Source organism: Pomacea canaliculata, linkage group LG10 (assembly GCF_003073045.1).
Source record: "Pomacea canaliculata isolate SZHN2017 linkage group LG10, ASM307304v1, whole genome shotgun sequence".
In the NCBI taxonomy this organism is placed as follows: Eukaryota; Metazoa; Mollusca; class Gastropoda; order Architaenioglossa; family Ampullariidae; genus Pomacea; species Pomacea canaliculata.
The window spans coordinates 16,389,399-16,402,892 of NC_037599.1; the positions used below are offsets into that span (position 1 = coordinate 16,389,399).

At 40.3% G+C, this 13,494-nt stretch overlaps 2 protein-coding genes across 2 annotated transcripts; one reads left to right on the forward strand and one right to left on the reverse strand.

The window, feature by feature from the left end:
• Nucleotides 1–1,522: 1,522 nt before the first annotated feature.
• On the reverse strand, nt 1,523–6,837 carry LOC112573920 (mediator of RNA polymerase II transcription subunit 26-like). Its single transcript, XM_025254621.1, has 3 exons — nt 6,621–6,837; nt 4,816–4,890; nt 1,523–4,031 (listed from the first exon to the last, which is right to left on the reverse strand). The coding sequence occupies exons 1-3, from the start codon at nt 6,681–6,683 to the stop codon at nt 2,037–2,039; spliced, it is 2,133 nt and encodes a 710-aa protein (XP_025110406.1). The 5' UTR covers nt 6,684–6,837; the 3' UTR covers nt 1,523–2,036.
• Nucleotides 6,838–6,979: 142 nt separating this feature from the next.
• Nucleotides 6,980–10,198, forward strand: LOC112573432 (transmembrane protein 69-like). Its single transcript, XM_025253805.1, has 2 exons — nt 6,980–7,074; nt 8,460–10,198. The coding sequence occupies exon 2, from the start codon at nt 8,477–8,479 to the stop codon at nt 9,254–9,256; it is 780 nt and encodes a 259-aa protein (XP_025109590.1). The 5' UTR covers nt 6,980–7,074; nt 8,460–8,476; the 3' UTR covers nt 9,257–10,198.
• The last annotated feature ends 3,296 nt before the right edge of the window (nt 10,199–13,494 follow it).

Here is a 13,494-nt window from a genome sequence, read left to right on the forward strand (position 1 = left end):
GATAACCTAGCGCACCAGAGTTAACATTTCATGTTAAAAGCACAGGCGTGTGGCTATTGCAGGTTTTGCCATGTGCAATCCGCAAAGATCTTGTAAACTGAAAATGCTTGACATCCCTTAAAGCAAGGCTGAAAATTAAATTCAAATCAGCAAGCGAAACATCAAGGTGGCAGGTGACTTTGCACGTGGGAGATGGGTGTCAAGTCTCAGGACTGGTGGCTGGGAGACATACGTTTGACCACAGACGCGACCAGAAACATGTTGAAACCTATAAAGAGGACCTGTATAAGCTTAAAACTAAAAACAGGAGGCTTGTTATCAGCCTCAAAATATAGTCGGAAGTGCGTGTGCGGGAAGGGCGAGTATGCTCGGCAAAAAACTTTTAAATTAAAAAACATATTAATTACTACCGATGGATCAATAAGAATGGGAAAGATATCATACTTGAGTTCAATAATACTGAGACTGCCCATTTTCCCGTTTCGCGTGGAGTTCGATGCACTCGAACAAAAGAACAGCACAAGAAACAAATAAAACAGCACCGTTGCAACTTGGGGGGGGGGGGGGGGACGGAAGGAGAGAACGATGCTGTGCAAAAAAAAATTACAGATTACTAGAGATATTCACAAAATAATCAAACCATACATCAGGCGCTACTAATTGATCCTTACAATTTCTGTGACCTAGCTGTTAGCACCCACTAACCCCAACAAACCCAACAGCCATCTACAGAGTTTCGACAGGTGTGTGCGCATGCGCAGTTCGCTGCGGGGAGAGTCGGGTGACAGACAAGAAGCAGGTGAAAGTTCGGATGCAAAACTCTGGGTTAAAAGTTATTCTTTTTAGACACGAAAATGTGGAAGCTTCCCTATTTTCCAAATCCTCGTCACGAGACTTTCACGTCCTGTATGAAAATTGGGCAAATAATCGTCACGAAGCAGTGGGATATACGCGGTTACCCCTAGTGCTATGCTTTTACTTGCGCTGTAAAGCCTAAATCGGCGTCGTCTCAGTTGGCGGTTTTTAAAAAGGAGTAATGGGAAAATAGCACCATTTTGTTACAGGTGTAGCTTTTTGATAGGGACTCGTTGGAGAATTAAGACAGAAATTAAGTATATTATTTCCAAACAAGTAGATGTTCTCGATAATTAACTGTTACATGTCTATCTCATGCATCAATTTAAATCCATTTTGTCTTATTCAAAGAAAAGGTTTGTATTTTGTTATGCATCACAGCAAATGTTTTATCAAAGACAGAATGGGACATGCAAATTAGGGATTCAATCACTTTTTACTCAAACTATTTCAACTTTTTTTGGTATTAGTGCTATCCTCCCCATTTTGTTCTGCAAGCTTATTAGATATTTATCACCAATCCTCTCAACATGCACAAACACAAAAGACTACATTTGCAGCTTGCATTTTGATCACATTCACTAATCCAAAATTACTTTTAAATCTGCACTTGAAAGCCTCTGCACCAAAAAATCATACACCGAAAAGCTGGAAATCAAACAAGAAACTGTATCTCAGATTTCTTTATTTGTGTTCCTGTAATCTCTTCAACAAGAACAAAACATACACGCTGAAAATCAACGTCATAATTTTTTTTCGAGAACTCAAGCTCTGTGAAAAAAAGTACACATAATTGAAAAAATAATTAATGATACAAATGATTACACATTTGCAATGAATGACCCATTATTAACCCTTTCACGAGCCCTGGCTTTGCCCCATCACAGACATAAATAAGTTCTCCACCAATCAACATCTGCTTCAAGGCAAACATACTCTGGTTTAACAAAAAACCCTAACAGAAAGGAGACAACCTCAAGTTGATGGCATCTCAACAGAACAATTTATGTACAGTAATGGGCAAGTGCATGGAGAAGTTTTGGGTAGGGGGGTGGGGAACGGAATGAATGAATTAGAATATCTTCAGCTCAGCCATTCCCACATTTTATCATGGCAGGATGGAGAACAGGCACTCAAAAGACATTTCACACAAACTCATGCATACTGCCAATCAAGACACTCTAGTTGTCTAGGTCAACATAGGGCAGAACATGCAACAAGTCACCGTTGTACGACTGCAACGAGACAGTCTGATTCCAACCATGCCAAACCCCATTTAGATCATGAACGCCATTTACTCCTGACCACTCGGATGTGTGTAGGCGGGTCACTGTTTCTTCAGTGACTGGTGTAGACTCTGGCAGTTCATAGAAATCCACAGCATCCCAGTCAATGCTATCTACAGGGGGCAACTGGGCATAGATCTCATCAAGACTGAGAGAACTTGTGTAGCCCTGCAAGGCCCCAACTCCAGGAAGTGCTTCATCAATGCTGCTCTCCTCTTGTTGGGGTGCCTCATGACGGTCCTGGCGACTAGCCGAAAAACTTGCATCATAGGTGTCTTTAGAGTAAGAACTACTGCAGGTTCCAAGGTGCATGCTTGTGTCTAAAGCAGAAGGGGATCTATGAAGTGTAAAGTCTTCTTTGAAGGGGCTATACTCCTCCACAGTAGATGAAGGGTCAGAGGTTTTCAAGAAACGTTGAACCAGCTCTGTCTTGGCCTGACTTAGAGGCACATCTGATGATGGAATGGTCAATATGAAATCATCGTCTCTGCCACGATTTTTCCTTCGACCTTTTGGCTTCATCCCAGGTGGCAGAACAGATCCTTGGATGTCCCTCTCCTTTTCAATCTGATTCGTGCGAAGTTGAGTGATAATGTTAGTTCCCACTTGTGCACTATTGTTCTTTTTCTGAAGCCCTTCTATCAGCTGCTCAGTTGTTTTAACTTTAGGCTTGTCTTTAGACAGGCGGTCAAATGACTGCCCAAACATTCGAGAGTCTGCACTCTCCTGGCGGTGGAGACTGTTGGCACGTAAAAGTGATGATTCTTCATGAAACACTGAGGGCGTGAAAGGTGATGACACACAAGTTGACATGGAGGGAAGAGAACCAGCAGAACCCACCCTGTGCATTTCTGCTCCAGGATATTTTTTTGTCGATTTCACACACCCATTTATCACTTTTTCATTTTTGTGACTACTCAATGAAAGACTTGAAGGTTCTACTCGAGAGAGTTTGCTAGATGAAAGGGGAGGTGACAACGATCCTTGGCGTGTTCTTTTCCTGTTGGCTGCATTCGTTTTGGACAGCTCTCTTTGATCTTTATGCGACCCTTTATCACTGGAATTAGACAAAGACACACCCATGGAATGGTTGTGCTGATTATTAACTTTGGAGTGACTGCTGCTCTGGCTGAATTTACATGAAGACTGAGAGTCAGAGTCTATCACACCATTGTCTTTGTCAACAAGAAGCCTGTCCTGGCTGTTCTCACTTGCTGAGCTTGGTGTCAAACGCCCACTGCCATTTAAGTCTTCTGCCCCTCTTATTCTTTCCCTGCTGACAGTCTTGCTGACATCTTGCATAACCCTCCTCCCATTATCCTCATGCTTTGTATTTGTAAACAATGTGCTAGGAGTTGTTGGTCGAAGAGCAGGTGAGCAAGCTTTTACCTGTGGCTTGTTGGCATCCAGGACAGGAGATGTGGTACAAGATAAGAGAGTCGTACGCGACTTGATTGGAATCAAGGCTGGAGATGCAACCCTTTGTGCTCCAGCTAAACTGGGAGTCAAAGGCCTCACGCCTACTGCAGGCGATGCAACCCTAGGAGCCATTGTTGGCGTAGATGGCTTCCCTCCAGCTAGGGCAGGTGATGCTACACGAGGCCCCATAGTCAATGGCGTACGAGGTCTGGCTCCAGGTAAAACTGGAGACATGGCACACCCTGTTGCCAAGCCAATTGTCCGTCCCAAGGCAGGAGAAACAGCGGGGCTGACTTGCAAGGCAGCAACGGCCGGATGAGATGGAGTTGACAGAGAATGTTCGCCATTTACCCCACTAGTCTCATCAACAATTTTTTTCCAATTTCTCACCAGCTGTTTTGCTCGCTTTGCTAGCTGCACATCACTGACCTTCTTGCGAAGTTCATTAACTGTTCTGCCAATTCGAGTTTGCTGAAACAAAATTTATTTTTAGCAATGGTAGAGAATAAAACAAGAAAAGCTATCGCAATCCAATTTATACAAATTATAAAACATTCCTGGGATTAAGAAACAGCCATATTTATCATATGTAGCTGCATGCTTACTTTTGTCTCAGCATTCTCCTGATATCACTAACCTAATTCTCTGGAGATATTACCGTTACATCTACAGTGATCGCCCTTTACTGTCAGGACGCAGTGAGTACTCACATTGTTCTTCCTTCTACATCTCTGTTACTATTTTGTGACTTTGTTCAGCGCAAAAAGTTCCCCATTTGCTGAGATACTGTGCTTTGTAAATTCTCAATTATTATTAACAACCTTTCCCATAATGCTAGACCTTTATTACATCCTTTTCCAATGTCATGTTGCTCTCAGCTCCTGTTCTTTGGTTCCTTTTTAAGTTTTCTGTATTTGATTTTATTCGTTTAGTGAGTTATTCTTTTAAAGCTCATATATTATTTGTTTTCCTGTCCCTCGTATGTTGATCATGTTTCGTTTTTGTTCTTAAGCACTAAGAGCATACTCCTTAGAAGTGGGAGTATGCGCTTTACAAATTTTTCATTTATTTTGTATCTATGGCAACAAACTAGGAAAGCCATGTTAACAAATGTGCACAGTAACGACTGCACGAAAGAAGTCACAAAAGCCATTTAATATATAAGCAAAATACAGAGTAGCATAGTGCTTTCAGCTGCTACAAACCCAATCACAGCCAAAATTCATAAAGCTGAATTTTAAAGAATCACACATACCTCCAATGCCGACCGCGTGATGGGGTAGGTTTCCAATAAGGAGATAACCTCCAGTACAGCCTGTACATCTTTGACCTAAAGACAAAAAAAAAAAAGAAAACAAAAAAAAAAGCATAAATGCTAAAGACAAAATTAGCATACTGATAGAAATACAGACAAACAATAAACAATAGAAGCCAGCCAACTCCTGCTTATTATGGGAGAACCCATCAAACTAATGCTAAAGCAAGGCATCGGATTAAAAAGAAAAAAAAATCAATAGCTACAGATACTGCTTCTGTATAACATACCAGAAGACTGATCAAACTTTTTGATAACATCACTTTCACATATCTAAGAAACCTGAAACCTGTAAACAAATGTTAACACCTCTGAAAGACCCATGTTTGCTTCTAATTTATTTGAATAATGTTCCATTAAGCGATAAAAATATATTGCGCCCAGCCCACAAGTTGCACCAGAGTAAAAGATCAAAACAGTATGCTATCCCTTATTATTAATACTAGGTATATCAGTCACCCTCAATTAAATTAATTTGGCACAAATATTTGTAGGTGAGCAATCTATCAGCACATTTAAGACTCCATGTCACCTAGGTGTGCCACCAATTTCACTTCGCTGCATATAACCAACCTCTCGTCATTTTACCTGAGAAACATCTACACTCCTACTGCTGCCCTCTATGACTCAGAATACTGCTGTTATACATTAGCTCTATATTATAGCAAATCATAGGATTAGTTTGTGCATGCTTTTGTTAATATCAATTTGGGTGCAATGGGGAAAAATCACATAAAGTAGCTTTACACAGAGGTTTGCAGAATGGTTCACTTACATTTCTGCTCACTGATTTCTATGACCCTGCCTGTAGATTTTTTTAATGTAATATTAAATAAAAAATTCAATCAACTGCGGTGACAGTATAGATTAAACAATGATTAACTGGTTAACTCTAACATTTAGTTTAGTAAGTTGTTACCTTGACATGCTGAAAGCACAATTTTTAGTAACATTCAACGAGAACTTTATTAGTTTCTGCCATTTATCCATTTTCCCCACCACATTTAAAAAAAAAAAGGTCTAAATGCTTAGCCTCGAAACACATGGGAACAAATATGACTGCGAATGGGAAAAGGGGGCAGATTGTAGATCAGTGTGAACTAGCTCATCGGTGTTCGTCTCTTTGTCGGCACCGACCGCAAATGGAAGCTGGAGAAAAAAACGTTTGATTTTGTAAAATAACACCAAAATTTTCCCTGGTAAGGAACACCAAGGTTAGTCGTTGACAGGACCATACCGCTGTGTTGGCCTGGCTCAAAACTTTTTGCAAATCTGCGCACTTTGCATCACCTTAGAGGTATGGAATGTGCACACTTCGCAGTTATGCAGAAACATTAGTAAATAACCAACAAGCAAAAGCTCTTGTTGCACGAAAGTGGTGTAACCGTGAAAAGAAATTATTAGTTCCACGCGTAAGCACCATCATATTGCCGTAGCAGTCTGTTGCTGACTGAAAAGGATGCCCCGAGCTAGACAAAATTTACATTTTAAAAATCCTGATTCTTTCCGTTAAGAATGTGAATAATAAAGTAAGCGATACAGAAAGTTGCTGTAATACTGCAAAACTGAACCCCCAAAAATAATAACAATAATGTGCCAGATATTAACTTGTGGCTGTCTTCGAGACTCGGCTAAATCTGTTTACAACATCCACCATGCTTACAATTATAGTCGGACGGGCAGGTCATGAACGAGCTTCACAGCAAAATTGAAATTAACTCCACATGAAAAGCTAAATAACTCACATTATTGTCTTCATCAAGTGCCTTCAATAGTTTTTTGTTGATCTCGACTGGCGTAGGCAGCATTAGGAAATGAAAAATCGTATAAATTTAGCGAGTTTTGCCCGCTGAGATCGAGACGTTGACCCACCAGAATGGCGGACTCCGTCCATACATTGTAAGACTTTTCGTCGACGCACTGACATCTGGGAAACCTCTCCAGTGGCATGACGTCAAATGCCGAACGAGCTATCACCGCAACTCGCGCTCGCAACCTCTAGCGGCGTGATTATGCAAATTTGTTAGGATCGGTATAGAAAGGCTTTACCGATTGGCTAAAAGGAGAGACTAGTATGTGAAATATATTTTCATTGGATATATTTGACCCTTCAGAAAGGCCATGGACTTCAAAGGGACGTAACCATATCAGAAAAATTGTACCACTAGCAGACTGCTGGTCAAATTGTTTGAGAGCAAGGTGACTGCATTTTTATTCTTTTAAAAAGACACCATTTGCTTTTAGGTTTCTTTGACTTTTCTAAAAGAGTTACATGTTATTTTCATAAATAACCTGCAGAAAGTTATTAGCAGCTAGGATACTGTTTCAAAATATTCCCTTAGCCTATGACATGGTGATGAGTACGTGTTTATGTATACAATTCGAGGACCTCATTCTCGATGCTTAACTAGTTTCTCCAGTGTTAAACCTGTTCCCGTAGGTAAAATATGCAAGCTGGAAAGTAAATAGAATAAGCATTAGAATAGGGCATATTAATTTTTTTTCCGATTAGAAAAGAAGCCACAAAATAGAGGATGGATGCTTTTATTTTTGAGGGCAGTCGGTCGGGTCTCTGAAGGGGAGGAAAGCCAAAAGCAAAGCAACTTTCAAAATAGTCTTTAGCCAGAATCGGTAAGGCGGTACGATCAGAGATTCTGCGGGGTCATCATCTTTGAGTTTAGACTGCTGAGTAAGTGGCATCCTGGTCAAATTACCTAGCCACTTCTGTTGGGTGACATGATAAACTGACGAGGCCCCTCACCATCTCTCTAATTTTGTTTCTGGGACCTTTCATCTAAGAGGTTGTTTTCCTCTCGTGGGCTTGACAAGAATATTCACGATTAAAGTGGGCTTTGGTTTCTATTGGAATGGTGGGTTTATAAGGAAGAAGCCAACTAGTAATTGATACTTGCTGTTGGATGTGAAAATGCTACCCAGATATTTTAACTCTAATATATTTGAGTAGTATGGTTGATTAATGTACCAGATGTTTTAGTGTCATGACCTCTGTCTTTTCTGATCAGATTCTAAAAATACTCAATTAAAATGAATCTTTGGACATACTTTCTTTTGGGAGGGTGAAAGGATTTATTCACTAGGTATGATATCTCTTTGAAGTATAATGAATTAAATGCACATATGCTAGCAAGAATTAAACTCCTAAGTAAGATTTACAATTGTAAGCCTTTGGAGTATCCTTACATTATATAAATTGAATGAAAATGAATTTTGTTAACATACGCATTATATTTTTCTTATACTTAGATTTATTCTCTGTGAGGTGAATATTATCTTTATGAGTAAAGGTATGACCTTGACACATACATTCTGAGTTTTTCAAAAAGGGAATTCCATTTTTTCCTGTTTTGTTAGAATTTTAAATCTATAGTCAAACATTAGTTTCTTATCCATCAAAAGTTTCTCTTATTACCAAAATACACTTTATATTGGAATCTGAGTACACTCTTGCCTGAAATCCTTCCCCATAAGCTACTCTTATTTTCGGAGTTTTGCAACATTGTGCAAAGTGTGCAACTTTTCATGTATCTTATACTTTTTTCTGATAACATTTTAATTTATTTCAGAGTTCAGACAGACGGACATGCATCAAGTTTGTGGTCAGTTCTTTACAAGACTTTTAAGGTCATCAGCCACTATTCCGTTAGTCTCTCAGTTTCACCATTGTAGACATGTCCAGCAAGCAAGGCTTCTTTCACTGAAAGAGCTTCGGCCACATGTGGGCAGCAATCAGTATCTTCCACAGACAGCACTGATGGTCTTTAAAATGGACAGACAATGCCAGCAGTGGCGGACAATCACAGCAGACAGTTCAACCACTGCTGTAACAATCTGGAAAGACTTGAAGCAGATACGTTCATCTCCTCTTCCAGCTCTTGTATTTGGCTTTTCAGGACTGATTCCATTTGCTTTTGTGCCATTGTACATGATCACCACACAGGTCTACAGCCCAGATTTAGAGTTTGTTCAGATGGCGTATGGAGCATGTATTCTTTCATTCTTAGGTGGCACTCGATGGGGATACGTTATCGCAGAGAACTCCTGTTTGAAAGCTGATTGGCACAACCTTGGTTACAGTGTATTTCCTTCACTGGTTGCATGGCTTGGCCTTCTTTTTCCATCACCTGTTTCCATTCTTGTTGTAATGTCAGGAATTGCAGTGACAGCTTATTTTGACACTACAGTGAAAGGTTACCCATCTTGGTTCAAGGGCTTACGATTTATTCTTAGTTTAGGGGCTCTGTTATCATTGTGGTCTGCATTTCTGTGCCGGTACATGCTAAGTAGCGACTCAAAAAAGGAACTGGATAGGAAGAAAATAATAAAAGGAGATGATGATCTGGAAGAAAACAAGCAGAAATAAACTATTGTTGATATTTTGATAATTTTACAGCAAATGAAGTATATACAAAGTGACAGCATAAGAAATTTTGTTAGAGGAGGGGATGTACATTTTAAGTTTTGTCAGCCAATTGTTTGTTAAATGCAGTTGATAAACAGCATTTAATTGAAGAGTTAAAAGTGACCTTTAGCTGTCTATATTTTAATGACTAATGTTATAATAACTGTGATAGCATTTCTGATATCTATTTGAGGTAAGGCAATATCAGTAACATTTTTTGTTGTTTTTCTTTTGCTTAATTTTTATCTGAGATGTAAACATTGTGCTTAAGCTATTGTTAAACAGTATGTTAGAAACTTTCTTTGGGAAAAAATAGTTTTTGTGATAATCAGCTGTCTTTCCAAAGGAGATTGATGTGGGTATTGTCATGTGTATACACCTCACTAAAAGCCTTCAGTTATGTTAGTAGTAGAATTCATTAGGACATATATATTTTATTTGAAACTTCTTCTGTTGACCCACACAATTTATGCCTTAGTGTTAAAGCCCAGCCCAGTTCTTCACTGGAGAAGAAAATGCATTGCCCTTTAAATGAGCAGTGGAATTGCAGAAAAGCTACTTGAGGAATGAATGATGATGAATATTGAACATATCAAGATGTGAATAGCAAGTCCACAAAGCAGACAATGTGAATAATATTTTTATCAGGATAAATAATTTATCAGAAAATGTAAGAAGCAAAATCATGTAAAGAAATTTTACCTAGGCATCTAAAAGTGTTCATGATATGACATGGGGAATATGAAAACATTAAGAATAAACAGAAAATATGGAGGTATTACAGCGTAAGATTTTTAAAAAGCAAGAAACTGATATTTTATTGTTAATAGTTATCAAATATTATTTGACATGCTTGAAAACATAAAAATATTGTTTTTTGACAATAAAGATCCATGATAGGCATGTACACTGTTGTCAGCGGCTTTTCTGCGACAAATCAAGAAAACATAAAATTGGGATTCTAAAAATAACCCAACATTTTTAGCCTGATGGATGGTTTGTGGGAAGCATTTTATGGATGTGAAATATTACTTAACATTCAGAGTAACTAAAGGTAGTTTCCATAACTGTAATTTGTAATGATAGGCATTGTGTGAGCACGGATACTGCGCCTGGCGACACCAGACATCACATTGATGCCCATGCACCTCGGTTCTTGGCCCGATACCAAATCCTATAAAACGGTAATCACCGATTCTTACAAAGGATTAAAAAAAGATGAAGAAGAAACGAAACGCGTATGCTTGAGCGGCGGGCTGTGGTCGTGGGCATTTTTGGGTATGACGTCATCCCACTGCCATGGCGCTGATAACGTTGTGGGCCGGCCCCTAACGGAAGGAGAAAAGAGCGGACATTATCCGAATTCTGCTAAGAGACTGCATAAGTTAACTTCCAGATTAGAACGACGTGCCAATTTTTTTTTTCCAATGTACGAGAAATGCTTATAAGAATGACTTGTTTACCGATAAGTTTTAGCGTAGCCAGTCGCGGTGACCCACTTAGCCAGTGCGAGGCATCGCTCCTGCTGCGAAGTCAAGCATATTTTTATGAACCCGAAAGAGTGAGAAAGCACTTGAGTGACTTGACTGATCGAGAAGCTATCCTGACACACCGTACATATTTCAAACGCGACTGTTGTTTGTCTACCTTTCCCAGTAAGCGAAAATTAGACTAATCACTCACGACATTGTACGTGTCGCGTCTCAACCCGGCGTGGCTTACCCACGACAGGCACAAAGACCGATCACATATTTTACTTACATTATAGTTACTGTGACATAAGGCAAGTGTTGGCCTTATTCCCAAAATGAGCAATCCGTAAAAGGTTTAGTTCCGGTTAAGAGATTTAAATATACTTGGGCGGGAGCCGACATGAAGCTGTCTCTTGTGTGTTTCTAACTGGACAGTTTAATGAGTGCCACCTCTAATACCCCACAAACCATAACACAACATGGTGTCAGAAGTGAGCAGCAAAGTGCTAGCTGTGTGATTTCTCCAGAAACTTTCAGGTGGGCACGTTTTTCTCATTTTGAAATATTGCGTCGTACGTTCGCAAAGTGAAATTCTCGCAAGATGGCGGAGACACATCAGAGACAACACTTCACTGCAAACGTTCCGATTCCCTCAAAGCTGGATTTGTCTTTAACATTGAAGTAAATTGGAAAAAAATTATATTCGTCAGTGGCAGAACTATGAGGTAGCTACGCGCCTTGATAAAGGAAGATTCAGCTTATCGTTGTGCATTTATTAGCTTGCATTGGTGAGACGCACAAGAAATCTACGAAGGATTGTCCTTTGCAGAAGGGAGAACGACAAAGATATTGAGACTGTCATCGACAAGTTCAGCGACTTTTGTTTGGTAGCACACATGAAGTGTATGAGAGCTACAAGTTTCATAGCCGAAACCAAAACAAGGATGAGTCAGTTGATACTTACGTCGCAGCTTTACGCAAGTTAGCAAATCATGTGATTTCAAAGATGTTGACCGCATGATTCGTGACAGACTTGTGATCGGTGTTCAAGATGACACTATGCGTGAAAATGTTGCAGAAGAAAACACTCAAGCTTCCAGAAGCAATAGAAATTGCAGAGCTCATGAGACGTCCAAGACTCAAGCACACTCGATTTGGCAAGCAACAGCGAGAGTACAGTTGAGAAACATCAACAAGATTCAGAAAGGTCAGCGAAAAGTTCGTTGCGGTACGAAGCCAGGCCTTCGGGGAAAACCAGAGACTAAGCCATGCTCTCGATGCGGAAAAGGTTCCCACACAGAGATGGTTGTCCTGCAAAGAACGCTAAATGCAGAAAATGTTCCAAGATTGGTCACTAACGCTGCAGTCTGTCGCTCTTCAGGTTCTTCTAAGATTCACACAGTGGAAGAGGAAGAAGAAGACGAAGAAGCTTACATGGGTATGATTGTGGGCAGTGTGACAACAGATCCTTGGAAAGTCAGTCTCCTGATGGAAGACACAGAGAATGTATTTAAGCTTGACACCGGAGCTGATGTTACCGTCGTACCTCAGACCGCAGTTCAGCAGCCAAGCGACCATTGCAGAAAGTGCGCAAGAAACTGTATGGTCCAGGTCGTGTTGAGATAGCTGTGGAAGGCATGTTCAAGGCAAACTGACATACAAGAATGTCTCTTCACTGCAAGATGTGTATGTCGTAAAAACACTTGAAGAACCATTGCTAGGTCGACCAGCCATTACAGCGTTGAAGTTGATTGAGAGAATCAACACAGTTATAGAGGACCACGAAAACAGTACAAGGAAGAATTCCCAAACTTTTCAGAGGACTAGGAGTCTACAAGATCCTTACAAGATTCGTCTGAAAGAACAAGCTGTTCCATATGCAGTAGCAGCTCCAGACGCTTACCTTGCCCTTGAAACAGAAAGTCAAGGCAGAATTGGATCAACTTGAAGAACAGGGAGTGATTCGCACAGTCACCAAGCCCAGTATTGGTGCGCCCCAATAGTAGTGGTGCCCAAGAGCGACGAGAGAGTCAGAATCTGCGTCGATCTGAGCAAACTAAATGAAGCAGTTCGCAGAGAGAACTACCCGTTACCGTCAACAGATGAACTGTTAGCCAGCTGTCAGGAGCAAAAATGTTCACAAGCTTGATTGCAAAAAGGTTTCATCAACTTCCACTGGATGAAGGAAGTCAGGAGTTAACAACCTTCATTACACCTTTTGGAAGTACTGTTATACACGCTTACCCTTCGGGATAAGTTCAGGCCAGAAGTATTTCAACGACGAATGTCTCAACTTCTGGCGAACCATGAAAATGTGATTTGTGACATTGACGATCTGCTCATTTTCGGTAAGAACAAGCAAGAACATGATCGTTACTTGAAGAAAAGTGATGTCGACGCTTCAAGAAGCGGGCATTACCCTGAACGACGAGAAGTGCCAGTTTGCCAAAGAGAAGATATCCTTTCTCGGGCACATCATCTCGAAAGATGGATCGCCATCGACCAGAGAAACTGTCTGCTGTGAAGAATTTCCCAAGCCAGAAACATTTCTGATCTCAGAAGATTGTAGGAATGGTTAACCACGTTGCGAAGTTTGCAGGCCCTAACCTCGCAAACGACAGCAAGAACCGCTACGTGACCTGCTCAAGAAAAACATAGAGTGGTGTTGGACACTGCTCAAGAAACATCGTTTGAGAAGATTAAGAAACAGCTGACTGAAGCTCCAGT

Bases quoted from the DNA above. Each gene is read 5' to 3' on its own strand.
- LOC112573920 (XM_025254621.1), bottom strand. From the start codon at position 6,683: ATGCTGCCTACGCCAGTCGAGATCAACAAAAAACTATTGAAGGCACTT. The intron at 4,891-6,620 runs GTGAGTTATTTA...TTTTGTCTTTAG, and splicing joins CACTTGATGAAGACAATAAT to GTCAAAGATGTACAGGCTGT. The intron at 4,032-4,815 runs GTATGTGTGATT...ATTTTGTTTCAG, and splicing joins TCACGCGGTCGGCATTGGAG to CAAACTCGAATTGGCAGAAC.
- LOC112573432 (XM_025253805.1), top strand. From the start codon at position 8,477: ATGCATCAAGTTTGTGGTCAGTTCTTTACAAGACTTTTAAGGTCATCA.